General features: G+C 36.8%; 1 protein-coding gene across 9 annotated transcripts in view; it reads right to left on the bottom strand.

Moving 5' to 3' along the window:
* Positions 1-490: 490 nt before the first annotated feature.
* The window catches only part of PLEKHA5 (pleckstrin homology domain containing A5), a 237,264-nt gene continuing 222,913 nt past the window's right edge, over positions 491-14,841 (bottom strand). For 4 of the 9 annotated variants that reach the window (XM_059935403.1, XM_059935390.1, XM_059935391.1 and 1 more), the window contains 7 exons: positions 12,372-12,490; positions 9,482-9,691; positions 8,452-8,592; positions 7,799-7,923; positions 4,799-4,944; positions 3,320-3,425; positions 491-1,319 (listed from right to left, as the gene is read on the bottom strand). In XM_059935403.1, coding sequence (XP_059791386.1) covers positions 3,331-3,425; positions 4,799-4,944; positions 7,799-7,923; positions 8,452-8,592; positions 9,482-9,691; positions 12,372-12,490 — 836 coding nt within the window. In that variant the 3' untranslated portion in view covers positions 491-1,319; positions 3,320-3,330. The remainder of the gene's footprint in view (positions 1,320-3,319; positions 3,426-4,798; positions 4,945-7,798; positions 7,924-8,451; positions 8,593-9,481; positions 9,692-12,371; positions 12,491-14,841) is intronic. The other 5 variants (XM_059935394.1, XM_059935395.1, XM_059935397.1 and 2 more) reach the window with 3 other exon arrangements.

Raw genomic sequence — 14,841 nt, 5'->3', positions numbered from 1 at the left:
GCTTATGTGGATGAAACGGTTTCTAGTTACCCATGTCAGAGAAATAACTCTGCCCCCGCCCCCGACCCCAAGCTCAGTCCACTAAGCAGAGCCAGGCTGCAGATGCCTTCTGTGACACGGAAACCAACAGAAATAGGTATAGAAGACTTGACAAAATGACATTTGCCCAGTGGTGTTGAAAAGTCAGAAAAGCTTTATGCTGGTGCAAATTTTGTCATTAAATGTAATGTGACTGTGGCCAAGTCAATTTCTCTCTCTGGGCCTCAAGCTGCTTGACTTCAACATGGGAGAGCTGAGCTGGATGACAGACACGGTTCTTTTACAATGCTCTTTCCAGTAAGATTAACAGACTACTTTTTCATCTAGAAGTCTCTTAAAGTCTCAGACTTTCCATTTGAGATGGGAAGAGCAAAAATTCTAACACAGGTGATTTAAGAACATCAACATTTATTTAACATGATAAAAAAGAAATGAGATATGAACATTTGCATTTAAACAACAGTAAGTAGCCTTTAATACTTACATTACATGTGCTCATTGTATAATATATACACAATGAACATAATTACATTTGTACACAAACTAAGTACTGGATTTGAAAACCTGCTTATTGCTGTACACATCTAGTCCAATGAAGTATAAGCCCAGTACTTCAAAATACCTACCTTTTAAATTGCTTTTTAAGAAAAAGTAAGCGATAACATTTGTATCTAAGCTGACAAGAGTGTGGCATAACTGCTGACAATGCAATCTGACTGAGAAATAATTATAGCAGGAAACGGACATACGTCACTTAGCAGTAATAAAATGGCACATTTTAAATATATATATAAAATTTTTACAAATCAAGGGTGAAAAACAAAGCATTGCAGTAGCCAAAATGGGAGGAAGAAGAAGAAAAAAAAAGGAAAACAAGCTTCACTGGAAATAATAACTAAATTTATGTACTGAAAAGTGAAAAGAAATATAAATCCACCTAGACTTTAGAAACATCAAAATCTGGAAATCAGCAACTAAGTAAGCTCTGGCTGTAGACCACACACTAAAAAGCACCTTTACTTATGTGCTCTGAAATCATAGCAGCAAGCTGGTGTCAGAATAATAACCTTGAGATTACATTACATAACCTTGAGTGTACATATGGGCCATTAAAGCTGTTTTGGAATAAACATTTTCCAGAAGTGATAAAATGATGCTCTGTGGCCAAAAGCATCAGAACTATGAATTTCATAGATTTAAAATATACTGTACAATATCTTCTCACATTGCCAAAGGTCCATGTCCTCAGCTTTGAATGGTTTCAACAGAAGTCAGTATAGCTGAAAAATACAAAGAAGTAAAATTACTTTGACACCTGCAAAGTTAATGAATGACCACTTCCTGAAGTAACTAAGGGCCACATTCTCTAGCAATAGAACTGACAAGCATGGCCATGAAAATCCCCAAACATAATACAATTGAAGGACATCTTCTCTTCATTTCCATAAGCTTAATTCACAAAGCAAAGAAACATAAGGCAATATGTGCATGGCAATTCAGATGAAAAAAAGGACCCAAACTTGTGGCTGAATCCAAAAGATTGACAAAATGGGCAGAGATTTGCACAACTTCACTAAAATATGTAATACTATATTAAGCTGCCTACATAGCGGTGTCATTTGTAAAACTTTCCTAAGTCTTGCCAAAACTGCTAGTTCCGAAAGATGACACATGCACAATGAGAAGATGGATGGATTATAAAATAAAGCAAGTTTGAATGCCACTGGTTGGTTCTGGTGACTGCACACCACAAAGCTAGAAAATATCCGGCAATCCCTGTACCTCACTCTAGTACGTAATACTACTGGCTCTTGGAATGAAAGTAAAACAAAACAAAATCGAATAATAACAACTTAAGGAACCTGGAAATGTACTCCAGTTTTAACTGTGAACATTCTTGTTATCAGAATGGTCGAAGTACAATGAATTGTAACCTGTTCATTGAACCAAGAGATAACGGGAGTGGCTCTCAAAGTACATTTCACCCCTAAGACAGACAGAGGCCATCAATCGATTCTTTGCACGGGAGGAATAAAATGAGCATCATGTTTATTATCCCCGTGTTTGGTGTTATTCTGTCACTAGTGGCAACTGCCACTTCTGAATGTGTTAAGTTAAAAGTTTAAATATATGAGTGACAGAGGCAAGACACAGGTTAAGACTACAACAAATACAACAAATCCTAAAGAGATACCAACTGACAACAAACAAAGCCTCTTTTAGGCTCCAGATAGACATGATCTCAAATAAAAGTTACAGATATGACAAGACAATGAAACATAAATCTTCTGGCTGAAAACAAGGGACACAGATTATAGCTGCTACAAAAAGGTGTGAATGGACGTAGGTGCTAGAAAATGAGCACTACCGGATGAAAAACTTAGTCAAGTTGGTATTTGTACTCATTTATTTTGAGTAAAAATCAAAGAACATGTCTGTAGTCATGCTCATAATGTCTGTAGGTGTTTTCTCAGCTTATAACTGTTAAACAGAAATTGGTGATAATCCGAAGGCACCAAACATGAGAAGATCTGGTAGATACTGAGAAAAAAAGTGCAGAAAAAGGCATAAAATGTTCACTCCATACCTCACAGCTTTTCTGAAAAATAAAAAAAGTATGTAAGTACAAAACTGAGGTAAACTTTAGCCACTGTTGATAAAGTTTAAAAGTAAGACACCTTAGGAAATTATTCGTGGTTCTAAAAGTGTGGTCTAAGGAACACTGGTTGAGAAAGGCCCCGTCTCCCTGTCCCCCACCTGTGGCTTTTTTAAAAGCCCTGATTTAAAAAAAAATAATTATTTAGAAATAATTTCTGATGGATCTTAAAGATTTTACATTCCATATCTAGTTGGCTGTACCATAAACTTTTCTTTATCCTTAAAAATAATTAGCAAACTCCCAGTGTGGTAGATAGGTCACGCTGAATGTAAAAAACATTTCTGTATCAAAATGTAACGACTTGAACAGAATTCTCAGACCTGACTGTGGAAAGAAACGTTAGGTGGGAGCATGGCTGCAAAACACTGCAAAACCTTCCCTCCAAGTTTAGCTGTTTTTATGCATGGTGAAAGAAGAGACAGAGAAAATGTTGTCATGTTGCAGATCATTGAAGGGCTGATGTTGGAAATTTTGAGTTACTGCCTGTGGTTCAAACACTTGGTCTGCTAACTATCCCTAACACACAGGCCGGAATTCATCACAGTTTTTATTCACCAAATCAACAAAAGTCAGGCTGAAAGCTCTAACAGTAAAGCACAAAAATGAAAGGAAACGACGTACTTGTTCTGAGACTACACACACATGAAGTGTGAGCCTTCTGTGAGCTGCGGCTGAGTGGACGGAACGGGTGATGCCGAGGACTCGGGAGACGGGGACAGGCTTTGCACTAAAACACACCGAGAAAATGTGACGAGATCAAAATCCTGGAGACACCTTCGGAGAAGGAAATCCTGACGCTGCGATTCCCAACACAGAACGTGTGTCGGGAAGGAATTCTTAGTTGCATTTCGGCTCTGCTTTTTGCTATTCTGGCAACTGATTATTCAGTATGAAATGTCTCTGGAAGACTGGTTAAAAATTCTTCTTCCATGTACATCTTAAACTTATATAATGTTATAATGTCAATCATATCTCAATGAAAGTGGAAAAAAATTTAAAAAAAATTTTTTTTTTTTTTGGGGCTTCAAGGTTAATTTTCAGGTGTCTATCAGTGACTCACCCCTGTTGGGTCTCATTTTTAAAAGCTTTTCTAGTTGCATGAAGCTAAATACTGCAGATGATATAAATGCTGTGGTTTTAATACACCCACCCAACCTTTAACACAGACTTGGCATAATAATAACGGAATGTGATCAATGACAATCTTTAAAGAAAGTGAGAATTCCTGTACACATTGCCTTGTGAGTGATAAGAGGCAAAGGAAAAAGTACTTCATACTGGTTACAAAGGAACATGGCTGATGATATAAATTTCCATGTTATATGTATATAAGATACAGAAAATGCTCTTAAGAACAGTCCTGCATAATTAAATTTCATTGTACTTACCCTTCTGCAAAATGACTGGAGGCGGGGTTGGGGGGGAGAAGAAAGAATTACTAGGGATAGCTTTTTGTTTATGGACCATGAGAAGCGAAACTGATACATTACACTAGTGGGATGATTCCCCTACCCCCATCCCTTGGCAAAAGTCATAAAGAAAAAAAAAAGAAAAAAGATGTGTGAAGAATCCAGAAAGTATAAAAGAACAGCACAGAAATTTTTATTTTTTTAAAACGTGCTATGGATCATGGTCTTCCACTATCAAAGAAAAACCCAGATGTGGATTACAGTAGAGGCTAAGTAAGTAAATCCACTCTACTAGTGTAGATATTCAATCTTCCACAGTTCCCAAAGGGGTAGGCTTATGAATACTCTGAGAATCCAGCGTCAGAGAAAAGTACTAAAATATCTTCTTCTTAGAAAAAAGTTTAAGGTATGTGTAAAGGTTCAGATTAAAAAAACAAATAAAACACAACAAAGAGAAGGAACTGACGTCCAAGACAGGAGAGAGGGCGGATCTAGCTGCTCAGGCAGGGCTGGCCCTGTGCTCTGGTCCAAGTGCAGCCCTCCTGACCGTGCAAGTGTGGGAAGGCAAAGGCTGCTTGGTCTGCAGTTGATGTCCCTGCATGGCCCCCTTGCTAGAGTCTCCACATGGCAAATAAATTCAGAGGTTCAGAGGAAGCACCAGTGAGAAAATGAGGAAACATGTAATATCTACCTGCCATTGTCTGACTTCCTCTAGAAGCCTCAGGAGTTAGTTCATAAGAAATAACAGTTTCTTCCTGCTCATGAATATTGTCCTTTGTATTTTCTTCAGGGTGGCCTTCTGGTTTATGATTTGGGATCTGTGACTCATCTTGAGGGCTAATGAAAATAGATGGAAGTTTTAAAGTTCGTTATTTTAGAATGCAATTAATTGTTTTTCTTCCAACTTAGTGTTATGAAAAATCTTAACTATACAGAAAAGATGTCACCATCTGTACTTAACAGTTGCTAACATTTTGTTGGCATTTTTGTCCACATTTTGCCAATCTTGTTTCATTCTAAACCCTCAGCCCCCTACTCCCCAAATTATTATTATTATTATTAATTAATTAATTTTTGGTTGCATTGGTTCTTCGTTGCTGCATGCGGATTTTTCTCTAGTTGCTGCGAGCGGGGGCTACTCTTCGGTGCAGTGTGCGGGCTTCTCATGGCGGTGGCTTCTCTTGTTGCAGAGCACGGGCTCTAGGCGCGTGGGTTCAGTAGTTGTGGCGCACAGGCTTAGTTGCTCCGCGGCATGTGGGATCTTCCCGGACCAGGGCTCGAACCCGTGTCCCCTGCATTGGCAGGCGTATTCTTAACCACTGCGCCACCAGGGAAATCCTCCCCAAATTATTTTAAAGAAGATTCCAGACATATCATTCAGTCTGTAAATACCATCAAATATCCAGTCAATGCTCAAATGATCCTGATTGCCTCATAATATCATCTTAGAGTTATCTGTTTGAATCAGGATCCAAACAACAAAGTCCACACACTGTATTTGCCTGACAAGTCCCTTAAAGTCTACTTTAAAATATACCACCCCACACACCCGTTTTATTCTTTGTCATTTATTTAGGAAAGAACCTGGTTTATCTGTCCAATAATTTACTACATTCTGGATTTTGATGACTGTATCCCTCGTATTTTTTATAAACTGGTATGATTCTTAGGCTTGATCAGACTTAGGTTTGGGGGGAAAGGAGGCAAGTAATACTCTATTAGGTGGGTGTCTTGCACTACTGCATTAATAGGCTGTCTCCTTTCCTGATGTTAAAAATGATCAGGGGACTTCCCTGGCAGTCCAGTGGTTAAGACTTCACCTTCCAATGCAACGGGTGTGGGTGTTTGATTCCTGGTCGGGGAGCTGAGAACCCACATGCCTCGTGGCCAAAAAACCAAAACATAAAACAGAATATTGTAGTAAATTCAATAAAGACTTTAAAAATGGTTCACATACAAAAAATCTTTAAAAAAACAAAACAAAAAAAGATCAGTGACTTCAGGGGTTATCAGTTTGACCCTTTCATTTTAAAGCTCCCGGTCATATTTTTTTAGCTAACAGCTTTAGCAGCACTGAGGAATATTGTTCATCCATTATTTTAACAGGGTTTTAGCAAAGCAGTGATATTCTAAGTCTCTCATTCTTTTTTTTTTTTTAAATTAATTAATTAATTAATTAAATTTTGGCTGTGTTGGGTCTTGATTGCAGTGTGCGGGCTCTCTAGTTGTGGCACACAGGGGCTCCAGAGCATACAGGCTCAGCAGTTGTGGTGCGTGGGCTCTCTAGTTGTGGTGCGTGGGCTCCAGAGCACATGGGCTCTGTAGCTGCAGCACGTGGGCTTAGCTGCCCCACGGCATGTGGGATCTTAGTTCCTCCACCAGGGATCGAACCCATGTCCCCTGCATTGGAAGGCAGATTCTTACCCACTGGACCACCAGGGAAGTCCCAAAGTCTCTCATTCTTTTTTAATAAATTAAAAAAAATATATATTTATTTATTTATCTTTGGCTGCGTTGGGTCTTCGTTGCCGTGCACAGGCTTTCTCTAGTTGCGGCGAGCGGGGGCTACTCTTCGTTGTGGTGCGCAGGCTTCTCTTGTTGTGGAGCATGGGCTCTAGGCGCGCCGGCTTCAGTAGCTGTGGCACGCGGGCTCAGTAGTAGCGGCTCGCGGGCTCTAGGGTGCAGGCTCAGTAGTTGTCGCGCACGGGCTTAGTTGCTCCGCGGCATGTGGGATCTTCCCGGACCAGGGCTCGAACCCGTGTCCCCTGCATTGGCAGGCAGATTCTTAAGCACTGAGCCACCAGGGAAGCCCTCTCATTCTTTATTGAGTGAAATTCTTCTAATAAAGAAGAAGAGTTTCCTCATAAACTCTCTGGTTGCAGTTTGTTTGGGAAAGGTAAGATAAATATTTACTTCTTTCTCTTTATGTACCAGGTTTTGGAACAATAAGTCGATTCCCTAGCGTCCTCTGAAGGGGCCAACAAATTATTTTGTTGTTGTTGTTGTATCATTATGAACTCATAGATCTGTAATATACGGGATGTGTTTTAATCTATGTCTATTAACAAAAGTTCAGCAGAGATTTTTTTCTTATCAGCTATCACCAAATATTTTTCAAATTCCCTCTTGCTATTCATTGAAGAGATAAAGGCATTCCTAATAACATGAAATACAGCATTTCTCTTTTCCAGCACTAGGAATTTTTTTATGGATGGTGAGACTGAGGATATGCATTTTAAAACGCTAGTTAAGAAATATAGTTAAAAAAAAATGGCAAATCACTATAATTTTTGGAACACTTATCAGACATCTTAGACATCTGATCAATGTCTGTCATTATACAGGCAACGCTGAGGTGCTTACTTTGCTGTAGCTCGTGTGCCTATGGCATTTTTTAAAAAAAGGTATTTATTGATCACTTGCTAGGTGTTTAGCACAGTGCTAAGTGCTATACACGTATTTTCTTATTTAATCCCTATAGCACACTTGTGACATGGATACTATTATTATCCTCATTTTTACAAGTGAGGAACCTGCATTTAGGACAGTTATGTAACTTGCTCAAGATCCTACAGCTTGTAAGAGATATTCTGGGACTGGAATCCAAGACCTCTGACTCTGAAGTTTACCATTTTTAAGCAGGTATACAATTTTGTGAATGACTCCTTTGTTTGTTTTTCCTAATTATTACCTGTATGGAACATCCTTGGGCATCTTTTCTTTGTTTTCTTCTTTATCCACCACTTCCTCAGAATTTACTCCATTTGGCTCAGGTGTGAAAAGTGTTTCGGAAAAAACATTTTCAGTTTTTTTAAACTATAGAAGAAGAAAAATTTTCTTTTTCAAATCATTTTTACCACATTTAATATATTAGTGAATTATCTAAAATGATTCCTAAATAAAGTTTATTTAAAAACCCATACCCTATCAAATATTTACTGACATATAAATTTATATTCAAGTACATTAAAAATATTAATGTCCTATAAAAAATAAATAAAATAAAATTAAAAAATTTTTAAAAAAATTAAAAAAAAATTAATGTCCTTTGCTACTAGGATAAAAGGTACATTGCCATTAGCTAGCTGCTTTGGGATATAACATTCTTTAATTGGGTTAATGATAATTTATTCCAGCCTTGATTGATCATGTTTTAAGTTTTCAATTAACCCAGTTTTTGTTGTGGCTGAATACATCAATCAAATTATACGAAGCCTATCACCTCACTAAGATCTATATAGCCCCTGTGACAGAATGACACGTAACTATTTTCAACCTTCTCACTTGACCTTATCTTCAAAAATCCACCCCTTTGTAACATCTGTCCTAAAATAATCTCTCTACCTCTTCGCTGAAATCTGTATTTTGAGGTTCAGCTTCTTTTAGTCGAACAGTTTCTGCGGCAGGAGTTTCGTGGTTTGGCTTCACATCATTTTCTCTAATGACGGCGTCCGGTTCCTTAAGGTTATCATCTCTCCTTCGAGTCTGTTCAACAGATAAACAGCATTTTTAGATTCATACTATACGGTCATGCATAGTTTTTAGACAGTATCTATTGATTTTTTTTTTTTTTTAAAGTTGGCTCTTCACTTGCAAGGAGGTTTCCTTATGAAAAACAACAGAGGAATCTTATATATATTAATCATCTATTTTGTAATGTGTCGAATGTGCAGTTATTCTACTGTTAATTGGTTGAATCACCGTTAGCAATGCCTGCTCTCCATTAGACAAGACAGAAAGGGGATTTCTATGACGACAGGGAATCACTTTCAGCTGGTCCATGTCTACTAACAGGGATAGACCAGACTGAAGCCACTGGAAAGGTTCCTTAGTCTGCTCTGATTTATGAATCAGGGTAACAAACAAACAAATAAGTAATAAGAAATGGAATGGTGTCTCTTTATAAGACTGAAGTTAAAATGTAATGAATAGTAGAACTTTTCTTTAGAAACCCTCTCTCGCTACAATTTAGGTCATGCTAAATTAGTATACAGAGTAATACACATTTCATTGGGAGGGGAACTGGGGACTATCCTGCTAACCTGCATGGCATTTTACATTTGTTGAAAGCACTTTTATCTTCTTACTATCTCCATGAAGTAGATAGGACAGGTTGTATCTTTATTTCATCTACGGTAGAGGAGATTAAGTCCACAACGGATAGGAGGGTATCCAACAAGTAATTTAGCTCTGGTTTCCTGAACCCAGGGCTATTTCCATTTTACTAAGCTGTCCTGGCACATTATAAGAGTTGAATAATATAACTATCCATGTTGCTGACATTTAAAAGCCCATCAACCATGTAACTCTATGATTCTAAGATTCAAGTGATATTAGATTTACCCACAAGAATGAGTAAAAGCAATTGATATACCTGGGTAACCCGGAATGGATTATCCCTTAAATTTGAAGGACTTGGTAAGGGTGACTGGTCTAAAGCACCAATAATGTTTAATCCTTTTTTCTTTTCCCTTAAGCATGCTTGTTGATGCCTCCTGATTCTTTCCATTTGCTCTTCCACAGTCATCCTAGGTCGAGTGCTTTCAGCCAAACAGAGCTGTTCCACTGCACTTCTTGGTCTTTCCTTTAAATTGAAAGTAAACAGATGAATACCTGAATACAGGATAACTTCTGAACAGTATGTTAGAATAAAAAATGTCCTACAATGCATTTATTTTGTTTGCAAAATCTAAAGTGGAGGTTTTGGATGTCATTTAGATAACACCAGAAAGACAGATTACTTTATGCATGCACTGATGCAGGATCAGCGATGGAAAGAGAGAGAGAGAGGAGGTAGGAGGGAGGGGAGAGAAGAGGAACTTAAGGAGGGGATTTGCTTGTTTTTAAAAAAAAAAAATACAAAAACGTATGGCAGCTCTGGAGTGACCCTACCCCACAGCCCTGAGACAGGAAATTGTATAAAACTCAAACTAGGAGAAAACAGGGGGCATAGCTTCTAAAAATCAGCAATTTCTTTTATTATACTAAAAATGTAATGTTTCAAGTCACACATTTTTTACTGTGAAAAGACTGGTAGAGAAAACATCCTTAGTTTATGAAAAACTATGGAAGAATCTATTTTCTATAAATCAGAAGGTTATATTTTATATATATACATTTACATGGCTCATTTTTATGGTTTACTGAAGGGTTTAAAAATATTAGTCACATTAAACAACCAGTTCTTACTTCTCACTTTCTTACTAAAGATATAAAACAATATTGGTATGAGATCCAAAATAAGTATATCAATAACTGTCAAAAGGAAATTTTAGCTTATTTTATATAATAGAAATTTTAGAGATTAAACATATTCTAAGATCTATAGAATAGAATGCATAGGTTTCTTTGTGTCCTCTGGACTGAACTGCTGGGAACTGACTGAGACATTGGTGGAGTTGCTGGTGTTTTGGAAAGAAGCCAGGGCAGAGGTAAGTATTTCCGTGACTAAGCAGTATGTCAGGATAATGGCCAAGATCCTCTTCTCTCCACTGCAATCTAAAATGTGTCTGCAGGGCAGTAGCTACAGATCTAGAACTGTTTTCTATTGTATAGAATATCTTGAAGAGCTCAAGTAGAAACTGAAAGGAAAATGAAAAATGAAAAGCCTTAGAGTGCAGAAATGATGCTTCTCATTTGTGAAACAAAGCATTTGCTTTTGTGAAAAAAATTTTTTAAATAAAGGTAAATTCTAGATACTGATTGGGAAGTTGGCTACTTTAGCACTCTTTCATTTTTAGTAACAACAAACATGTATTCTTCCTGGTTTTCCTGTGTTTGTGCAAAAGTGTTGTCTCACTGAAACTTCCTTTTCCAAGTTATCGTATTGTACAAATCTATTTATTCTTTTAAAATGCCAGATATTATTAATTTTTAGATCTTTTTGCCAGTATAACTGGAGAAGAGTATCTCACTGGGGTTTTAGTTAGCACTTTAAAAATGATTATCAGGGTTGAGCAATTTTCATATTTTTGTGAATTACTGTTACATAGTTTCCATTTTAAAAAGCCCTAAAAATAACTGATTTGTATTAATTCCTCAAATATTATGAAACTTGTCTGTTATATTGTAAGTATTTTCTTCTGGTATCTGTATTGCTTATAAAGGACTTTCCGGTACAGTATTAGGTAACTAGTCTTCTATACTTTCCCCCCAGTATTTGGTTATGTAGAAGTCTTTCTTCTAGTATTTAAGATAGTTATTTTTTAAAAAAGATAGTTACAGAATATAAATCCACTAATATCTTTCTGTTTGATCTCAACATGCATTTTTAAAGTTTTTTTTCTGTTGCCTTATTTCACATTATAATTTCCAAAGAAAACACACCCTTTTAATCTAGAAAATGCCTAACTATGAACAACAGTATTACAGGACCATTATATTTCTTATATACATAAATTTGTCAGAATTTCTGGCATATACTTTGTACCATACTTTAATATCTTTCAAGAATAATCATAAATCTTATCATTTGTTGTACCTTTCAGTTTTTTCTTATAGTTTTAAGTTATCTCATACCAAATAAATAGAATTTATAAAGATGAAAAGTAAAATTTCTTTTGCAGCCTAAATTTCTAGAGAGTACTTGGGGAAAGGGAGTTAAGTCCTTTGAGAATCTTCCCAAGAAGACCAAGATTAGACTGGTTAAAAGCCAGTCTGAATTAAATGGATCTCAGATGAAAGTGTGAAGTACAGGATTTGCTTCTCATTCTCAATTCACATTGCTCATTGTAACCAGAGGATTGGCAAACTCCAAGTCTACTGCAGAGGAAAGGCCCTGCAAACTCAGGCTGGCTTGGAAGTCCACTAGCTTGGGTGACCACAGCACATGTCTATCACTCTCCTAAGGAAATTTTTAGAGGTGTCAAGAGGGGTAACACAGGGCAGCTATCTGAGAACAGATTCCACAAATTGTGCCCCAAAGACCTCATGTGGAGTCTGAGCAAAGAAGACCTAGATTAGGCCTGTCCTCTGAGGTGCTAATTCCCTGAATGTAATTAAAAAAATTAAGATTACTAAATTTTTCTTAAGAGTATGTAAAAAAAATTTTTGATGGGAATTCCCTGGAGGTCTAGTGGTTAGGACCCCGCACTTCCACTGCAGGGGGCACAGGTTCGATCCCTGGTCGGGGAAGGATCCCGCAAGCCGTGTGGTGTGGCCCAAAAAAAAAAAGTTTTGAAAAAAACCTCTAAAAATTAAAGCATATACAAGGTGGCAATAAATAGGTTGAGAATCCTTCTGGAAATTAATGTATAATTAAATACCATTCTTGAATCCATCATCTTCTTAGTTTTCCTTAAAGTTACATATGAGGCTATTGTCGAAGATTCGGGTGTTGGTGATTTTGTTCTTGGAGGGACTACTCCAACAGGAAAGTGGGAACCTAAAAATAAAAACAGCATTAAGTTCTACAAAACATCTTCACATGGCATTGCTTTCTTTGGACATATTCAATTTCTGAGGCTTTTGAAATCAGAAGGCAAATTTATCGTTTGAAAAGAGACAGGGAAATGTAATAGCCTTGTTACTTATTTTACCTAATAAGCCCGCAATGATACTGACCAGACAAATTTAGGGTTAGCTTTAGAAATAAAGTTCTACTGATGATAACAGATGACATTAAAAAAATTATAAAATTTAGTGATACGCAGTGTATCATATCTCTTCACAACAACCCTGTAAAAAAAGAAGGTAAATGAAGTGCAGAATCTGGGTTAACTGACTTCCTTAAGTCCATATAGCTTAGCAGCAGCATGGCTAGAGCTTCTGCTTTGGCCCGTTTTCCCTTGTTGCTCTGCTTCTTCATGAAGTATTTACAATATTTTCGGAGGTTAAAAGTACCTTAATCTAATCCTCTCACAGAGATGAGGAAAGTTATGGCCAGAAGGGTTAAGTGATTTACCTAAATGTCCTTAATTCCCATTTGGTCTCTTTCAATCACACTGCACCACCTCAATAAAGAATCCACTAACAATGTTAACAATAGTTGACTACAGGTAATTGAAGTTACTTTCACTTTTGCATTTTTGAAAATTTCTAAAATGAACACACACTACTTTTATAATTAGAAAACAAACAATACACACACACAAAATCATTAACACAACAATAAAAGCTAATGATCAGTTCACATAAAATGTATTCATCTGTACCATAGTCATCTTGTGTAAGCAGAATATATATAGTATTGTCCACTGAGGACACAAGTAAAATAAGAAATTAATGAAATCTCAATAGTTTGCTGAAAAAAAAAAAATCATTCTCTTTGGGCTCATTAAAGTTACATTAACTAAGTAGAAAAATGAAATCTTATTTTCCCCCCAAAGACAGATGGTGGTCAATCATTCAGGGCCCCTTTAGGTTATGAACCAAACAATCTGCAGCTTAATGAAGTTTTAATATTGTTTATGAACTCTGTGTTTATTAGAGTTGTATATTTGAGAATGTGAAGAGCTGGACTGATGTATTACAAGTAATTTTTACAGTTCAAATAAAGAAAAGGCTTCTACTATGCCAGTCAGTGGTCCATTTTTAAAAGCCCGACTTTAAGTCATGTGGTACAAAATAAATTACACTGTAATCGATCTGTACACTTCAGACAATTTATTTAGATGAGAGCTTATGATTATATACTTAAAAAAAAAAAAAAACCCAAAATTTAAAAGAGGAAAAACTTCCAGGAAGAATTCAAGCCATATTAGAGAACATATTTCAGATGATATAGTTCTTATGAGTAAATACATCTATCAGTTTTTTGCTGAGCAGTATTACAACCTGTTTAGCCATACTCTGTTGACAGACATATGACTGCTTCCAGTTTTTGTCTATTATGAATTAAAGCTGCTATAACAACCCTTGTATAAGTCTTTTGAGGGATTATGTTTTCATTTTTCTTAGGTAAATATATAGGATTCCTGGCTATGATGACTGCATGTTTAACTATATGAGAAACTGCCAAACTATTGTTCCATCCTATACCACCTCAGAAACGTGTGTGAATTCCAATTGTTCCACATCCTAACCAACACTAGGTAGTCAGTCTTTCAAGTTGAGCCATTCTAGAAGGTGTGAAATGTGATTTTTATTTGCATTGAAACTGCATTTCTTTTATGATTAATAAGTTGTAAGCTTTTCCATGTGCTTATTGGCCATTTGTATATACCTGATTTGTTAACTCTCCAAGGCTGTTGCTTACTTTTTTATTGGGTTGTTTATCTTTATTACTGATTTGCAAGAGTTATTTATATATTCTGGATACAAGGATTTTGTAAGGTATATGTACTGATAATATTTTCTTCCATTCTGATAGGCAAAAGTTTTAAATTTTGATGAAATTGAATTAATCAGTTTTCACTGAGAGTATAGCCCTCAGAGGGCCCCAGCTTTATTTGAGGGGGTCTCCTAGCAGACTCCTAATTTGTTCATGCTCTGAGCTTTGTCCTGTCACAAGGTGAAAGCTGGCTTTCATGCTCCACTTAACTTCCTGGATGCCTCTTGCTATGGACTGAATTGGTCCTCCTAAAATTCCTGTTGAAGCCCTAACCCTTGATGTGATTATATTTGGAGATGGGGATTAAAAGGAGGTCATTAAGGTTAAATGAGGTCATAAGGGTGGGGCCCTAGCCCCCAAAGATTAGTGTCCTTATAAAATGAGATACCAGAGAATTTACAGGCACTCAGAGGAAAGGCCATGTGAGGGAGGCAGCATCTACAAGCCAGGAAAAGAGTCCTCAC

Source organism: Balaenoptera ricei, chromosome 10 (assembly GCF_028023285.1).
Source record: "Balaenoptera ricei isolate mBalRic1 chromosome 10, mBalRic1.hap2, whole genome shotgun sequence".
Lineage (NCBI taxonomy): Eukaryota > Metazoa > Chordata > Mammalia > Artiodactyla > Balaenopteridae > Balaenoptera > Balaenoptera ricei.
This window is presented reverse-complemented; position numbering and strand designations above follow the sequence as displayed.